Source organism: Bombina bombina, chromosome 4 (assembly GCF_027579735.1).
Source record: "Bombina bombina isolate aBomBom1 chromosome 4, aBomBom1.pri, whole genome shotgun sequence".
NCBI classification, from domain to species: domain Eukaryota; kingdom Metazoa; phylum Chordata; class Amphibia; order Anura; family Bombinatoridae; genus Bombina; species Bombina bombina.
The window spans coordinates 816,102,737-816,121,191 of NC_069502.1; the positions used below are offsets into that span (position 1 = coordinate 816,102,737).

Below are 18,455 nucleotides of genomic sequence, written 5' to 3' on the forward strand. Positions count from 1 at the left end.
CAATAAGGACAACTGGGACAAATATAAAGTAGCAAGAGTGGAAAGGGAATGTTTCTTAAAGAAGATCGGAGCGCAGGAAGAGTTAAAAAACAGGGCCATATTTCAGGGTTGTCAGGGTATATCGGCTAAACATTTGGCCAGGTTGGTCAAATTTAGGAAGAAATCAAACCAAATCTTTGCCATCAGATCAGGAGGGAAACTTTCCACCAATGATGAAATTAGAAGAATATTTTTTGAATACTATAGCAATCTCTATGCCAGGGAGGAGGTGAATGAGACGCAAAAAGAGCAATTCTGGCTGGGGCTGGACATCCCTCAAATCTCACAGGAAGCGTTACAGATTATTAATGCTCCTATCACCGAACTGGAAATATTAGGTATTATAAAAAAATCGAAATCCGGTAAAGCCCCAGGGCCAGACGGTTTATCTGCAGAATTTTACAAAATTATGGCGGCAGAGATATCTGCCACTCTAACTAAATTATTTAATCAATATTATCTTCAGAAGGATATGAAGTCAATTTACTTTTCCGACTCAGTAGTGACTCTAATTCATAAAAAAGCGAAGGATCCAACTAATGTAGCGTCATACCACCCGATTTCACTCCTAAACCAAGATTATAAAATTCTAATGTCCCTGATTGCGGATAGAATGAAAAAATCAGTTACGAAGATCATACACCCCGACCAGGCAGGTTTTATTCCAGGGAGAAATTCAGTTCGAAATATGCGTAGAGTCCTTACCACCGTAGACTACCTCCATCGGGTCGACCAGGACGCCGGGAATAAATATCAGGGTGAAGATATAGCATTACTCACCGTTGATGCGGAAAAGGCTTTTGACTCAATTATCTGGGATCACCTAATAAATTCGCTGGTCGACCTGATCGGGTTAGTATATAATAAACCTAGATCCCAACTTTTTATTAATGGTGAGTTATCACAGAACATTATTCTGGGCAAAGGAACATGTCAGGGGTGCCCCCTATCACCATTACTCTTCGATATTGCACTGGAACCATTAGCTATATATTTAAGAAAGACCCTTCCACCGGTCTTGTTGGGGAAACAGAAGGTATCTATATCATTATATGCAGATGATCTACTAATATTTTTACAACATACGAGACAGAGTATACCACGTTTTATGAAGATATTAAGTATCAGCTCAACTTTAAAGAGTTATTTCAGAATCTACATCATGATCTAGCAAAATGGAATTTATACTATCTATCTATCTCAGCTCGTATAAACGTTATAAAAACCATTATATTCCCAAAAATTTTATTCTTACTACAGAATTTACCCTTGTTATTGCAGAAGAAAGATATCAATAGTTATAATAAGGCATGTGCTTTCTTTATTTGGGGGAAAAGGACTTCACGTATTGCATTCAGTAAGCTGGCTCAGGAGAAGCAGTTTGGGGGTTTCTCGTGTCCCAATATAAAATATTATAACATAGTCTCCCTGGTCAAATTTGGGGTAGATTGGCTCAGCAGAACAGATTATGTTACCTATTATGATCATGAAATGGAATTAATCAAACCATTCAATCTGCAGGCTGTGCTCCACCATCCATATAAACAATTACCAAGTAATGTAAGCAGATTAACTACAATTGCAAACATAGTGTTCGCGTGGCAGAAATTTTGTAAATTACTGGGGACAGAATACCAGATTTCCAGATTGCTTCCGATTTGTGGTAGCCCAGCTTTTTTACCAGGATATAAAAATAAGTTATTCTATGTATGGAAAAGCAAATGGCTGATATATGTATCACAACTGAAAGAATCACAAACAGGGCCAATCAGATCGTGTGCAAATTTGGCAAGCGATTATAATATGCCATCTCAACATTTCTACACATATTTGCAGGTTCGCCATCTTATAAATGACTATGAAAAAAGGTTTGGTGAGAACTGGGCACAAACAAACATTGAGGCAGGCATCACTTTATATAAAGCAGGTATCCGATCAATATCAATTTGGTATCAGTACATTATGACTCAGGAAGGAGAATTACATATTAAACAGATTAAACAGAAATACGCAATTCACTTTCCACAATTGCAAGATAATGATATAACGGACAGCTTAAAAAGAACAATGTAGGCAACGGATAGAATTAATCTAAGAGACTCCCAATGTAAGGTAATTAACAATTTCTATCTAACCCCAGCCAGAATTGCTAAATGGTCTCAACTCCAGGTGGTCTGTCCTAAATGTCATAAGGTGAACACGGATCTGTTGCACTACTTTTGGAGTTGCCCAAAGATTGCGCAATTTTGGAGTAAAATCCAATATTGGATAAATAGAAAAGTAAGAGATACGATAGAACTGGAGGCAGAACATATATTTTTTCTGTATCCAACGCGAAATATAGGAGACAGATTATTTATAAACATAGCGATTTTGATCGCAAGAAACCATATATGTAAAATGTGGAAGCATAGAAATTCCCCTTCTATAACTGAATTTGTAAACTACATGAGAAATCAGATCATGGTAGAGATTATAGGACTGGATAAAGGGGCAGATAAACAGGTTATTACATTTTTCAAGAAGTGGAAAAAGCATATCTACGGAGAACCTATAACAGTCCAATATCATATCCTATCCCCATTCCAAGATTCTATACCCTTCCTAGAATTAATTTTAGAATATTAATAGGCGTGATAGTAAGAAGGAACTTATTGGCAGCCTTATAGTCCTTTATTTTTCTTTCTTTCTCTTCTCTCCTCTCCCCCTTATATGCAGAAGATCTACTAATATTTTTACAACATACGAGACAGAGTATACCACGTTTTATGAAGATATTAAGTACATTCAGTTTATTTTCTGGGTACAAAATTAATATTAGCAAATCAGAAATTTTATGGATCATAAAAAATAGAAATAGTTATTCTGATATGTTCAAAGAAGTGCAAAGTATTAATTACTTAGGAATTAAGATCAGCAAGAATCTGGCACATTGGTATCAGCTCAACTTTAAAGAGTTATTTCAGAATCTACATCATGATCTAGCAAAATGGAATTTATACTATCTATCTATCTCAGCTCGTATAAACGTTATAAAAACCATTATATTCCCAACATTTTTATTCTTACTACAGAATTTACCCTTGTTATTGCAGAAGAAAGATATCAATAATTATAATAAGGCATTTGCTTTCTTTATTTGGGGGAAAAGGACTTCACGTATTGCATTCAGTAAGCTGGCTCAGGAGAAGCAGTTTGGGGGTTTCTCGTGTCCCAATATAAAATATTATAACATAGTCTCCCTGGTCAAATTTGGGGTAGATTGGCTCAGCAGAACAGATTATGCTACCTATTATGATCATGAAATGGAATTAATCAAACCATTCAATCTGCAGGCTGTGCTCCACCATCCATATAAACAATTACCAAGTAATGTAAGCAGATTAACTACAATTGCAAACATAGTGTTCGCGTGGCAGAAATTTTGTAAATTACTGGGGACAGAATACCAGATTTCCAGATTGCTTCCGATTTGTGGTAGCCCAGCTTTTTTACCAGGATATAGCAATAAGTTATTCTATGTATGGAAAAGCAAATGGCTGATATATGTATCACAACTGAAAGAATCACAAACAGGGCCAATCAGATCGTGTGCAAATTTGGCAAGCGATTATAATATGCCATCTCAACATTTCTACACATATTTGCAGGTTCGCCATCTTATAAATGACTATGAAAAAAGGTTTGGTGAGAACTGGGCACAAACAAACATTGAGGCAGGCATCACTTTATATAAAGCAGGTATTCGATCAATATCAATTTGGTATCAGTACATTATGACTCAGGAAGGAGAATTACATATTAAACAGAAATACGCAATTCACTTTCCACAATTGCAAGATAATGATATAACGGACAGCTTAAAAAGAACAATGGAGGCAACGGATAGAATTAATCTAAGAGACTCCCAATGTAAGGTAATTAACAATTTCTATCTAACCCCAGCCAGAATTGCTAAATGGTCTCAACTCCAGGTGTTCTGTCCTAAATGTCATAAGGTGAACACGGATCTGTTGAACTACTTTTGGAGTTGCCCAAAGATTGCGCAATTTTGGAGTAAAATCCAATATTGGATAAATAGAAAAGTAAGAGATACGATAGAACTGGAGGCAAAACATATATTTTTTCTGTATCCAACGCGAAATATAGGAGACAGATTATTTATAAACATAGCGATTTTGATCGCAAGAAACCATATATGTAAAATGTGGAAGCATAGAAATTCCCCTTCTATAACTGAATTTGTAAACTACATGAGAAGTCAGATCATGGTAGAGATTATAGGACTGGATAAAGGGGCAGATAAACAGGTTATTACATTTTTCAAGAAGTGGAAAAAGCATATCTACGGAGAACCTATAACAGTCCAATATCATATCCTATCCCCATTCCAAGATTCTATACCCTTCCTAGAATTAATTTTAGAATATTAATAGGCGTGATAGTAAGAAGGAACTTATTGGCAGCCTTATAGTCCTTTTTTTTTTTCTTTCTCTTCTCTCCTCTCCCCCTTATATGCAGAAGATCTACTAATATTTTTACAACATACGAGACAGAGTATACCACGTTTTATGAAGATATTAAGTACATTCAGTTTATTTTCTGGGTACAAAATTAATATTAGCAAATCAGAAATTTTATGGATCATAAAAAATAGAAATAGTTATTCTGATATGTTCAAAGAAGTGCAAAGTATTAATTACTTAGGAATTAAGATCAGCAAGAATCCGGCACATTGGTATCAGCTCAACTTTAAAGAGTTATTTCAGAATCTACATCATGATCTAGCAAAATGGAATTTATACTATCTATCTATCTCAGCTCGTATAAACGTTATAAAAACCATTATATTCCCAACATTTTTATTCTTACTACAGAATTTACCCTTGTTATTGCAGAAGAAAGATATCAATAGTTATAATAAGGCATTTGCTTTCTTTATTTGGGGGAAAAGGACTTCACGTATTGCATTCAGTAAGCTGGCTCAGGAGAAGCAGTTTGGGGGTTTCTCGTGTCCCAATATAAAATATTATAACATAGTCTCCCTGGTCAAATTTGGGGTAGATTGGCTCAGCAGAACAGATTATGTTACCTATTATGATCATGAAATGGAATTAATCAAACCATTCAATCTGCAGGCTGTGCTCCACCATCCATATAAACAATTACCAAGTAATGTAAGCAGATTAACTACAATTGCAAACATAGTGTTCGCGTGGCAGAAATTTTGTAAATTACTGGGGACAGAATACCAGATTTGCCGATTGCTTCCGATTTGTGGTAGCCCAGCTTTTTTACCAGGATATAGCAATAAGTTATTCTATGTATGGAAAAGCAAATGGCTGATATATGTATCACAACTGAAAGAATCACAAACAGGGCCAATCAGATCGTGTGCAAATTTGGCAAGCGATTATAATATGCCATCTCAACATTTCTACACATATTTGCAGGTTCGCCATCTTATAAATGACTATGAAAAAAGGTTTGGTGAGAACTGGGCACAAACAAACATTGAGGCAGGCATCACTTTATATAAAGCAGGTATCCGATCAATATCAATTTGGTATCAGTACATTATGACTCAGGAAGGAGAATTACATATTAAACAGATTAAACAGAAATACGCAATTCACTTTCCACAATTGCAAGATAATGATATAACGGACAGCTTAAAAAGAACAATGGAGGCAACGGATAGAATTAATCTAAGAGACTCCCAATGTAAGGTAATTAACAATTTCTATCTAACCCCAGCCAGAATTGCTAAATGGTCTCAACTCCAGGTGTTCTGTCCTAAATGTCATAAGGTGAACACGGATCTGTTGAACTACTTTTGGAGTTGCCCAAAGATTGCGCAATTTTGGAGTAAAATCCAATATTGGATAAATAGAAAAGTAAGAGATACGATAGAACTGGAGGCAAAACATATATTTTTTCTGTATCCAACGCGAAATATAGGAGACAGATTATTTATAAACATAGCGATTTTGATCGCAAGAAACCATATATGTAAAATGTGGAAGCATAGAAATTCCCCTTCTATAACTGAATTTGTAAACTACATGAGAAATCAGATCATGGTAGAGATTATAGGACTGGATAAAGGGGCAGATAAACAGGTTATTACATTTTTCAAGAAGTGGAAAAAGCATATCTACGGAGAACCTATAACAGTCCAATATCATATCCTATCCCCATTCCAAGATTCTATACCCTTCCTAGAATTAATTTTAGAATATTAATAGGCGTGATAGTAAGAAGGAACTTATTGGCAGCCTTATAGTCCTTTTTTTTTCTTTCTTTCTCTTCTCTCCTCTCCCCCTTATATGCAGAAGATCTACTAATATTTTTACAACATACGAGACAGAGTATACCACGTTTTATGAAGATATTAAGTACATTCAGTTTATTTTCTGGGTACAAAATTAATATTAGCAAATCAGAAATTTTATGGATCATAAAAAATAGAAATAGTTATTCTGATATGTTCAAAGAAGTGCAAAGTATTAATTACTTAGGAATTAAGATCAGCAACAATCCGGCACATTGGTATCAGCTCAACTTTAAAGAGTTATTTCAGAATCTACATCATGATCTAGCAAAATGGAATTTATACTATCTATCTATCTCAGCTCGTATAAACGTTATAAAAACCATTATATTCCCAACATTTTTATTCTTACTACAGAATTTACCCTTGTTATTGCAGAAGAAAGATATCAATAGTTATAATAAGGCATTTGCTTTCTTTATTTGGGGGAAAAGGACTTCACGTATTGCATTCAGTAAGCTGGCTCAGGAGAAGCAGTTTGGGGGTTTCTCGTGTCCCAATATAAAATATTATAACATAGTCTCCCTGGTCAAATTTGGGGTAGATTGGCTCAGCAGAACAGATTATGTTACCTATTATGATCATGAAATGGAATTAATCAAACCATTCAATCTGCAGGCTGTGCTCCACCATCCATATAAACAATTACCAAGTAATGTAAGCAGATTAACTACAATTGCAAACATAGTGTTCGCGTGGCAGAAATTTTGTAAATTACTGGGGACAGAATACCAGATTTGCAGATTGCTTCCGATTTGTGGTAGCCCAGCTTTTTTACCAGGATATAGCAATAAGTTATTCTATGTATGGAAAAGCAAATGGCTGATATATGTATCACAACTGAAAGAATCACAAACAGGGCCAATCAGATCGTGTGCAAATTTGGCAAGCGATTATAATATGCCATCTCAACATTTCTACACATATTTGCAGGTTCGCCATCTTATAAATGACTATGAAAAAAGGTTTGGTGAGAACTGGGCACAAACAAACATTGAGGCAGGCATCACTTTATATAAAGCAGGTATCCGATCAATATCAATTTGGTATCAGTACATTATGACTCAGGAAGGAGAATTACATATTAAACAGATTAAACAGAAATACGCAATTCACTTTCCACAATTGCAAGATAATGATATAACGGACAGCTTAAAAAGAACAATGGAGGCAACGGATAGAATTAATCTAAGAGACTCCCAATGTAAGGTAATTAACAATTTCTATCTAACCCCAGCCAGAATTGCTAAATGGTCTCAACTCCAGGTGTTCTGTCCTAAATGTCATAAGGTGAACACGGATCTGTTGAACTACTTTTGGAGTTGCCCAAAGATTGCGCAATTTTGGAGTAAAATCCAATATTGGATAAATAGAAAAGTAAGAGATACGATAGAACTGGAGGCAAAACATATATTTTTTCTGTATCCAACGCGAAATATAGGAGACAGATTATTTATAAACATAGCGATTTTGATCGCAAGAAACCATATATGTAAAATGTGGAAGCATAGAAATTCCCCTTCTATAACTGAATTTGTAAACTACATGAGAAGTCAGATCATGGTAGAGATTATAGGACTGGATAAAGGGGCAGATAAACAGGTTATTACATTTTTCAAGAAGTGGAAAAAGCATATCTACGGAGAACCTATAACAGTCCAATATCATATCCTATCCCCATTCCAAGATTCTATACCCTTCCTAGAATTAATTTTAGAATATTAATAGGCGTGATAATAAGAAGGAACTTATTGGCAGCCTTATAGTCCTTTTTTTTTTCTTTCTTTCTCTTCTCTCCTCTCCCCCTTCCACCCCCCCCCCCTCCCGGGTAGTATTATTATTTTTAATATTTTTTTGAGTTTTCTTGGGTGAATCCTGAGTATAATTAAATATATGATGGGATGTCTACAAGTAGCATCCATATAGGAAAATGAGTGGATCTAGATAAAGATAAAGAAGGAGAACTCAAGATTTCGGTTAAGGAACAGATTAAATCATTTCAGGTGTAAGAGATTGCAAATAAGTGTTCCTAGAAAGAGCGTAAGAGAATAGATAAATGGCATTGGTGGGAGAAGCTAAGACATTCCAGCAAATTTGATTTGTAATACTTGGAAAGATATGTAAAGCCCAAGTAAACCAGAAATGTGTTTTTTTTTTCTGTAGTATTTCAGCTGTTATTTCATTTCGATTGTATAAGAGTCAGATGTATTATATGTATTCTTCTGGAATGTATTTTTTTCTTTCTGTAGCTTCACCCCCAATAAAAAGAATTAAAAAAAAAAAAAAAAAAAAAACCAAATATAGACAAGAGTTAAATCTTTCCTGCCAGGGTTAAAGTGTCTACGTTGGAACAACTGTGTTTCTGATATAGAAAAATTGAAATCACACGATTGCGGGAATTCAATTATTGGATCAGGTCTGGGGGGCGTCCCTAGATCAATACTTGGGGCTATCTACTACACTACACTAAAGCTAAATTAACTCTACACACTCCCTACAAGCTCCATAATTAACCCCTTCACTGCTGGGCATAATACACGTTTGGTGTGCAGCGGAATTTAGCGGCCTTCTAATTACCAAAAAGCAACACCAAAGCCATATATGTCTGCTATTTTTGAACAACGGGAATCCCAGAGAAGCATTTACAACCATTTGTGACATAATTGCACAAGCTGTTTGTAAATTATTTTAGTGAGAAACCTAAGGTTTGTGAAAAAGTGAACATTTTTTTTTATTTGATCGCATTTGGCGGTGAAATGGTGGCATGAAATATACCAAAATGGGCCTAGATTAATACTTTGGGTTGTCTACTAAAAAAAATATATACATGTCAAGGAATATTCAGGGATTCCTGGCTGATATCAGTGTTCCAATGTAACTATTGCTAATTTTGGAAATAGCAAAATGCTACTTGTACTATTGCCCTATAAAAGCAAAGCACATATAAACATTGGGTATTTCTCAGGACAAAATTTATAAACTATTTAGCATGGATGTTTTTGGTGGTGGTAGATGCGTAACAGATTTTGGGGTCAGAGTTAGAAAAAGTGTGTGTTTTTCCATTTTTTAATCATATTTTATAAAAAAATTTATAGTAAATTATAAGATATGATGAAAATAATGGTATCTTTAGAAAGTCTATTAAATGGCGAGAAAAACTGTATATAATATGTGTGGGTACAGTAAATGAGTAAGAGGAAAATTAAAGCTAAACACAAACACTGCAGAAATGTAAAAATAGTCCTGGTCCCAAACTGTCAGAAAATGGAAAAGTGCTGTGGTCCTTAAGGGGTTAATGCCAATATTTTTTTACTTTACATTTTGATTATTTAAGTTATCTATATATACCTAGCTACCTTCTTTAAAATCCATAAAGTAACAGAAAAGTGACAGCATATTTAATGTAGAGTCTCTTGCAGTTGGTCACCCTGAAACATATTTGACATTTTATAATTTAGTATGTATGAATTTCTCAGGGATGTGTAATTTTGATACCTTATTTATCCTAATCATTTTTGTTCTTTCTAGTTTAAGAATAACTCTCAGCATTAAAGGCCCATGAAAATACCAACACAAGTCTGGGTTTTGTTGAAATGCACAAAAACAAAAATACCCCCCCTCCAAAAAAAAAACAACAACAAAGAAATAAAATGAACTTTGTGCATGAGTAACCTGACAATGTTCTCATTTGCATACCCATGGTGCATTGCAAAAGAGTTTTATAATGTGCTTGTGTTTTATTAATTCTCTTTTCAAAACAACCTAAATAAATGTAACTACTTGATTATTTGTCAATATAACCTAAGTGTACATATTTCATACTAAGAAATGTACATTTATTTTTTCACTTTAGGCTTTATAGGAGTTACTCTAAACTCCACTTATATTTAGATGGTGAACAAGCATACTCTGGTTTCTCTTCAGATTGAATAAATCTTTCGCCTTTTACTAAAGATTTCCGTGGAGAGGAACAGCTATGAGCTTTCAATAAGTTTTTGAGGCTCTACATTATAGAGCTACTAACATGAGTTAATAATAGATAAATGAGTACTGCAAAATAAATATTTTCCTTTTGTGTGCGTGCTCTTCAAGTATCTGAATAATATAGACTAGTAGAAAATTTAAAAAATATTGCTCAATGTTTAGGATTTTGCTTTATTTGCCCCTTTAAGAGTCTGTCACTGCAGACGTTATTGTGTGATGGAAAAAGCGCGGGCTCCAGAGATTCTTTCAAAGATTCTTTAAAATAGTTTTAACCTTCTCTTTAGAAATCTTCTTTACAATAGAATTAAATATCGAGTAATTCATGAATAATAATGATGATTACAATATTTACAGAAGTCATAAAAGTTAAATTCCCATTTTAAAGATGAGCACATAGATTACAGAACAAAGCATAAATACCACAAAAGAACAATGTATCAAAGTTTGTTTCAAAATTATTTAGTGCATCGTTTAGTTTTTAATAAATCTCAAAAGGAAACATCTGTCACTATATGGAAAGGAAGAGAACAAGATTTAGGTCTGGAGCTTTTGGGTCTGTTCATTGATTAAACCCTGTTATTTTGTGATTGGCAACAGGAGCCTTTGTAAGTTTTGGGGGGAAGTCTGGGCTCGTGATTGTCGTCATCATTTATTTTATTTTACTTTGTAGATTCTCTCTACTAACTAGTTTTATTAACAAACCTTATTTTTATTTATTACTATATCATAATCCCTAACCATATTAAAATGTGTCCTTATAAATACTGACAGTTGTATATGCAGTTATATAAATTTGTATCCATGCATTATTTATATTTAAACAGGAAAAAAAGTTACTATGGATCAGTAGTTTATAACTTACATAGAATTAAATTTGTTAAATAAAAAGCTCTGTCAATTCTAACATTGAAAGTTAGTTATTAGAAATTATTTCAGGAAACTAAAATATTTGTGTTTGTACTGTAATTCCATTTCTTATCCTGCAGCGCCACCTACTGGATATTGTTATGTTCAAATATTTTCCTGTACACTTTTGGTTTTACATTGCTATTTTTCTAATCAAAGTGCAGAGAAGAGATGGGTCAGATGTATAAGCGATTCTCTCACTTTATGTGCAAATTGTTTTATTTCATGTTGATCAATTATTTAAAAATACATTGTTTTCTAATAATCATAAGTCAACTCTATCTGGCTTTTTTTTTTTTCCATTTAAAAACCCCCGATAAATTTCAATATACTTTAGTCTTTTCTCCAAACAAATATGCTACTTATTATAGTTTTTACATTTGGAAGGAAAAGCCGTAATGTGACCATTTAAAAGAACAATATAAACACCCATAGAATAACATAAACAGTTTATTTGGTATCAATGACAGCAGATAGGAAACTCATTACTGTATGTGACCCAGAATTATGTTATAGAAGGCGCCATCCCATAACACAATGCACAGAAACTCACATTATCTTCTTGCTATCGTCTCCTCTAGCCCCTTTATCTGTTCTTATTGTATAGATACCTAAACTGTATTGTTTGCAGTCTAGAAGTAAATTTATATTCATAAACGTAAACTCTATCAGATCTTATCCAAGAAAAACAATTAGACACTAAAACTACTAGAGATGAAATCATAACATTACGTATGTGAGCATTTGTTTTATATAAAATACATGGAGATAGATTTATGTTTACAGCACATGCACTTGTAAAGGAAAGTTATAGCTTCGGTCACAGCTGTGTTTTTCTAGGTGAAATGAGGGATATAAAGTATAAGTGATTGTATCTCTTGGTGCTAAACATACAGTTTGTCTGCAAACACAAGTGGGCACCAGCATTAGGAATTAAACATAAATTATATAATTATAAATAACCTCCTATCACCCTTCTAAAGCCAAATGTTCCACCACCCCCCCTTATCAAAAAAAGTTGTGACATTTTAGCATAATGAAATCATTTTCTGAACTAACAAACTGCTATACTTGTTTCAAATACATGGTTACAATGTGACAGATATAATTGTGCCAATCTCCGTGTTATAAATAGTATTTAAATAGTGGTGAATGCAGATGTGTATCCTCTCTCCTATTTAATGTATTTCCAGCCTATGGCGTTTAATTAACGTATAAAGTGTAACAAAATGCAATGGCTATAAACTCTATAAAAAATGACAGTAATCCGTTTCTAAAAAAAAAAAAAAAAAAAAAAAAAAAAAGATTAAAGATTTTTGTAAACACCTAAATAAGTGTAATTGTTTAACTTTGTTTTCATGTAAACTAAAATGGCCATTTATTGTAAATAATGTACATATGGAAGCACAAGCTCTGATAGTGAATATGTGGGTAATTCTTAATTCCTTTGTGTCTATATAACCATTATAAAGCTCTATATAAAAACATATAGGTGGTACTTTGTGATGGAGCGAACCTGAAAGAGAACTACTTGCTTGTTAGAGCTTCATTTGTTGTGTGACGTGTCCTCTTGTCATTGGTTACAGGAGCCGTTAGTGGTTAAAAAAAAAAAGCCCGGGCTCCTGCATTTGCTTTATTTTTTATCTTCAATGTAAATTATTTTACATTTCTCCCTATATATAATCTTAAAGACTCAGAAACAGTGTCCCCAGTAACTCACGGTAATTTTATTTCTAAATACTTCAGTTTGAATTGTATTACACCAATAAACTAATGAATACTGTTCATTATATTTCATACACAAGTTTTAGCTGTGTTAATGTGCCCTGCTAGAATAAAAGCAAAACAGTTAAGTAATTGTATAAATATGCAACACCTATAAAACAAAAGCTGCATAATTATTATAGTTATCAAATATTAACTAAATTGGCTACAAAGATTTGCCTATGGTGTATTAATTGCGTATATAGTTTTTAAATAATCTCAATAGGAGACAATTGTCACTATATAGAAAGGAAGGAACGTGGTTTGGGACTGGAGTTTGTTAAACTCTGTTACTTGGTTTTTGGCAACAGGAGGCTTTGTAAGTTTTGCGGGAAAAGTCCGGGGGCTCGTGATTGTCATTTATTTTATTTGTGTAGGTTCTCTCTACTAACAAATCTTATTAACCGACCTTAATTTTATTCCTCTCTATTTCATAATCCCCAATCATTAATTTATGTTCTTATAAATACTGACAGTTCTATGTGCAGTTATGTATATTTGTATATGTGCCTATATATATATATATTTACTATGGATGAGTACTTTATAACTTACACAACATTAAATTTGTTAAAATAAAAAAAAAACACCTGCTATTTCCAACATTAAAAGTTAGTTATTGGAAATTATCCCATGAAATTAAAAAGTATTTTTTGTACTGTAATTCCATTTCTTATCCTGCATCGCCACCTACTGGATATTTTTATGTTCACTTTTAGTTTTATATCAATATTTTTCAAATCGGAATGCAATTTTCAAATCGGATTCTTTCACTTGATGTGCAAATTGTATTATTTAACATGTTGCGAAATTATTTAAAAATACATTGTTTTCAAACAATAAAAAATTAACTGTATCTGGGGTTTTTTCCCTTTTAAAAAAAACTTCTGAAATGTTAGTATAATTTAGTCTTTTCTACAAACTAACAAATATGGTATTTACTGTTTTTTACATTTTGAGGAGAAGGCTGTTATATGACGATATATATATATAAATAAATATATATATATATATATACACACACACACAGAATAAAAAAACTTTAATTTGAATCAATGAATGCCGATTTGTAGCCAAATACGTTAGCCAGACTTATTTTATAGAACGCGCCATACACAGCGCCTTTATCCATTTTTAATTTATAGTTAACTATAATACAAGTTGCCTTCTATTCATAAACGGATCTTATCCAAGAAATCAATTAAACACTAAAATTACAAACGTTTGAATATGATAACCACCTATATGATCGTTGTTTTATATCTAATACATGAAGAGTGATTTTTGCTTACAGTATAAGTTTTAGCTCTGATAGTGGATGTGTGGGGGGCTCTGAAAAGAGCCGCTGGGTGTATATGACACAGTGCAGGGAGTTACTTGGCGCTGGTGTACTTGGTGACGGCCTTGGTGCCCTCAGACACGGCGTGCTTAGCCAGCTCTCCCGGCAGCAGCAGGCGGACAGCAGTTTGGATCTCCCGGGAAGTGATGGTGGAGCGCTTGTTGTAGTGAGCCAGGCGGGAGGCTTCCCCTGCGATGCGCTCAAAAATGTCGTTGACAAAGGAGTTCATGATGCCCATGGCCTTGGAGGAGATGCCGGTGTCCGGGTGCACTTGCTTCAGCACCTTGTACACGTAGATGGCGTAGCTTTCCTTCCTGCTTCTCTTCCGCTTCTTGCCGTCCTTCTTCTGAGTCTTCGTCACCGCTTTCTTGGAGCCCTTCTTGGGCGCTGGCTTAGCTGGTTCAGGCATTGCTAGGAAATGAGCTCTTCACAACACAGAGAACTAATAACTGACAGCTCCGCCAAGAGCTCTATTTATTGTCAAGATACCCCGGTAATTAAGTCTTAGCCCAGAGCTCCACTTTTAATCCAAGGATTAATTTCTCTACATTTGTAGAAATCCTTTTGTAATATCTGGAGTTTATAAATGAAGTATAACTATAGATCAGTACTTTACTATAAAGGTTTTAGAAATGAACAGATCTGTCAATCAAATCACTGAAAGCCTAAAACAACATTTCAGGAACATCTTGTACTGTTCTTCTATTTCCTATCCTGCAGCGCCACCTACTGGACATTGTTTTTGTTCAAATATTTATTTCAGAAGCTGTATTATAATATTCTTTAACCTCTTAAGGACATATGACGGAATTTTTCCGTCATAAAACAATTGAGCAAACTGAAAGCTGTGTCCTTAAAGGGTTAAACATTGTGCGGCAAAGTGACGGATAAAGTTTGAGATTGCATCATTTTATATTGCAACATTATTGTATACAGTGTTTGCAAATTATATGTAGATTCAAAATGAATTGATTTATTTCAACATTCTAGCTTTAGTACAAGCTAAATAAAGTAGCTGAGTGTACAAAAAACACACAAAGTGCTCCTTAACCCTTTTATCTTTCCAATGTAAAATGTATTTTGCAGGACAAGGGCGCCTTTCTCTATCTCAGATCAATACAGGCACAAGGGCAAATGTATGCATTTTTCTGGCTTTATATTGACATTTCCCTGGGATCAGAGAAGCAACTTACTGCTTAAAGGTATAAACCCTTATTATATAAATAGTCTATAAGACTATAGGCCCCCTCTGTAGCTGTGCAGTACACAGGGTTATGTGAAGGGAATGCGCAGGCTCCGGAAGATGTTTTGTAATTTGTATTATTATTTTCTGTCTGAATTGATAAAATAGCTTATAGAATAGGATGGTGACACTTTGTGTTTGGGGATATAAGGACTGATCACCTGTGAACAAGCTGGTTTTCTTGCATTTACTCCCTGCTGTGACCCCCTAGACATAAAGTCAGTGTGTGCAGGTTGTGCCCCTCACATCATCCTGTGTACTAAATCCAGTGACATGACAGCTACTGTGTATACAGCACTAACCTGCAGATAATAAGCCCTGACTGATGACCTCACGCACCATAAGCCTCTCTCTTCTCATGTTACACTTAAAGGGACAGTACACCCAAACAATTTCTTTCATTTAAATTGTTCCCAATTATCCATTTTACCTGCTGGAGTGTAGTAAATTGTTTACAAGTAGCTCCTTTACCCCTATTTCGGCCTTTGAAATAGATGATTTAGCTTGTGCTATCCCAACCTATACTGAAAGTTTTGATACTGGAGTCTCAGCTATTGACAAGCCTAAGTAAACACAGCCTGCAGAAGAAATAACACTCCCAGTGGGCTGCAGGATAGATTAAAAACAGAATTTATGTTTACCTGATAAATTACTTTCTCCAACGGTGTGTCCGGTCCACGGCGTCATCCTTACTTGTGGGATATTCTCTTCCCCAACAGGAAATGGCAAAGAGCCCAGCAAAGCTGGTCACATGATCCCTCCTAGGCTCCGCCTTCCCCAGTCATTCGACCGACGTAAAGGAGGAATATTTGCATAGGAGAAACCATATGATACCGTGGTGACTGTAGTTAAAGAAAATAAATTATCAGACCTGATTAAAAAACCAGGGCGGGCCGTGGACCGGACACACCGTTGGAGAAAGTAATTTATCAGGTAAACATAAATTCTGTTTTCTCCAACATAGGTGTGTCCGGTCCACGGCGTCATCCTTACTTGTGGGAACCAATACCAAAGCTTTAGGACACGGATGAAGGGAGGGAGCAAATCAGGTCACCTAGATGGAAGGCACCACGGCTTGCAAAACCTTTCTCCCAATCAAACTTGTAAAATTTAGTAAAAGTGTGCAGTGAAGACCAAGTCGCTGCCTTACATATCTGATCAACAGAAGCCTCGTTCTTGAAGGCCCATGTGGAAGCCACAGCCCTAGTGGAATGAGCTGTGATTCTTTCAGGAGGCTGCCGTCCGGCAGTCTCATAAGCCAATCTGATGATGCTTTTAATCCAAAAAGAGAGAGAGGTAGAAGTTGCTTTTTGACCTCTCCTTTTACCAGAATAAACAACAAACAAGGAAGATGTTTGTCTAAAATCCTTTGTAGCATCTAAATAGAATTTTAGAGCACGAACAACATCCAAATTGTGCAACAAACGTTCCTTCTTTGAAACTGGATTCGGACACAAAGAAGGCACGACTATCTCCTGGTTAATGTTTTTGTTAGAAACAACTTTCGGAAGAAAACCAGGTTTAGTACGTAAAACCACCTTATCTGCATGGAACACCAGATAAGGAGGAGAACACTGCAGAGCAGATAATTCTGAAACTCTTCTAGCAGAAGAAATTGCAACCAAAAACAAAACTTTCCAAGATAATAACTTAATATCAACGGAATGTAAGGGTTCAAACGGAACCCCCTGAAGAACTGAAAGAACTAAATTGAGACTCCAAGGAGGAGTCAAAGGTTTGTAAACAGGCTTGATTCTAACCAGAGCCTGAACAAAGGCTTGAACATCTGGCACAGCTGCCAGCTTTTTGTGAAGTAACACAGACAAGGCAGAAATCTGTCCCTTCAAGGAACTTGCAGATAATCCTTTCTCCAAACCTTCTTGAAGAAAGGATAGAATCTTAGGAATTTTTACCTTGTCCCAAGGGAATCCTTTAGATTCACACCAACAGATATATTTTTTCCATATTTTGTGGTAAATTTTTCTAGTTACAGGCTTTCTGGCCTGAACAAGAGTATCAATGACAGAATCTGAGAACCCTCGCTTTGATAAGATCAAGCGTTCAATCTCCAAGCAGTCAGTTGGAGTGAGACCAGATTCGGATGTTCGAACGGACCTTGAACAAGAAGGTCTCGTCTCAAAGGTAGCTTCCATGGTGGAGCCGATGACATATTCACCAGGTCTGCATACCAAGTCCTGCGTGGCCACGCAGGAGCTATCAAGATCACCGATGCCCTCTCCTGATTGATCCTGGCTACCAGCCTGGGGATGAGAGGAAACGGCGGGAATACATAAGCTAGTTTGAAGGTCCAAGGTGCTACTAGTGCATCTACTAGAGTCGCCTTGGGATCCCTGGATCTGGACCCGTAGCAAGGAACCTTGAAGTTCTGACGAGAGGCCATCAGATCCATGTCTGGAATGCCCCACAATTGAGTAATTTGGGCAAAGATTTCCGGATGGAGTTCCCACTCCCCCGGATGAAATGTCTGACGACTCAGAAAATCCGCTTCCCAATTTTCCACTCCTGGGATGTGGATTGCAGACAAGTGGCAGGAGTGAGTCTCCGCCTATTGAATGATTTTGGTCACTTCTTCCATCGCCAGGGAACTCCTTGTTCCCCCCTGATGGTTGATGTACGCAACAGTCGTCATGTTGTCTGATTGAAACCGTATGAACTTGGCCTTTGCTAGCTGAGGCCAAGCCTTGAGAGCATTGAATATCGCTCTCAGTTCCAGAATATTTATCGGGAGAAGAGATTCTTCCCGAGACCAAAGACCCTGAGCTTTCAGGGGTCCCCAGACCGCGCCCCAGCCCAACAGACTGGCGTCGGTCGTGACAATGACCCAC

At 35.6% G+C, this 18,455-nt stretch overlaps 1 protein-coding gene and 1 non-coding gene across 2 annotated transcripts; one reads left to right on the forward strand and one right to left on the reverse strand.

Moving 5' to 3' along the window:
• The first annotated feature begins 10,277 nt into the window (after window positions 1-10,277).
• LOC128658536 (U5 spliceosomal RNA) lies at window positions 10,278-10,391 on the forward strand. The gene has a single exon (XR_008402217.1). It is a non-coding gene; the product is annotated as a U5 spliceosomal RNA (small nuclear RNA).
• A 4,009-nt stretch (window positions 10,392-14,400) lies between these two features.
• Window positions 14,401-14,775, reverse strand: LOC128655623 (histone H2B type 1-J-like). Its single transcript, XM_053709212.1, has one exon. The coding sequence runs from the start codon at window positions 14,773-14,775 to the stop codon at window positions 14,401-14,403; it is 375 nt and encodes a 124-aa protein (XP_053565187.1).
• Between the last annotated feature and the right edge of the window lie 3,680 nt (window positions 14,776-18,455).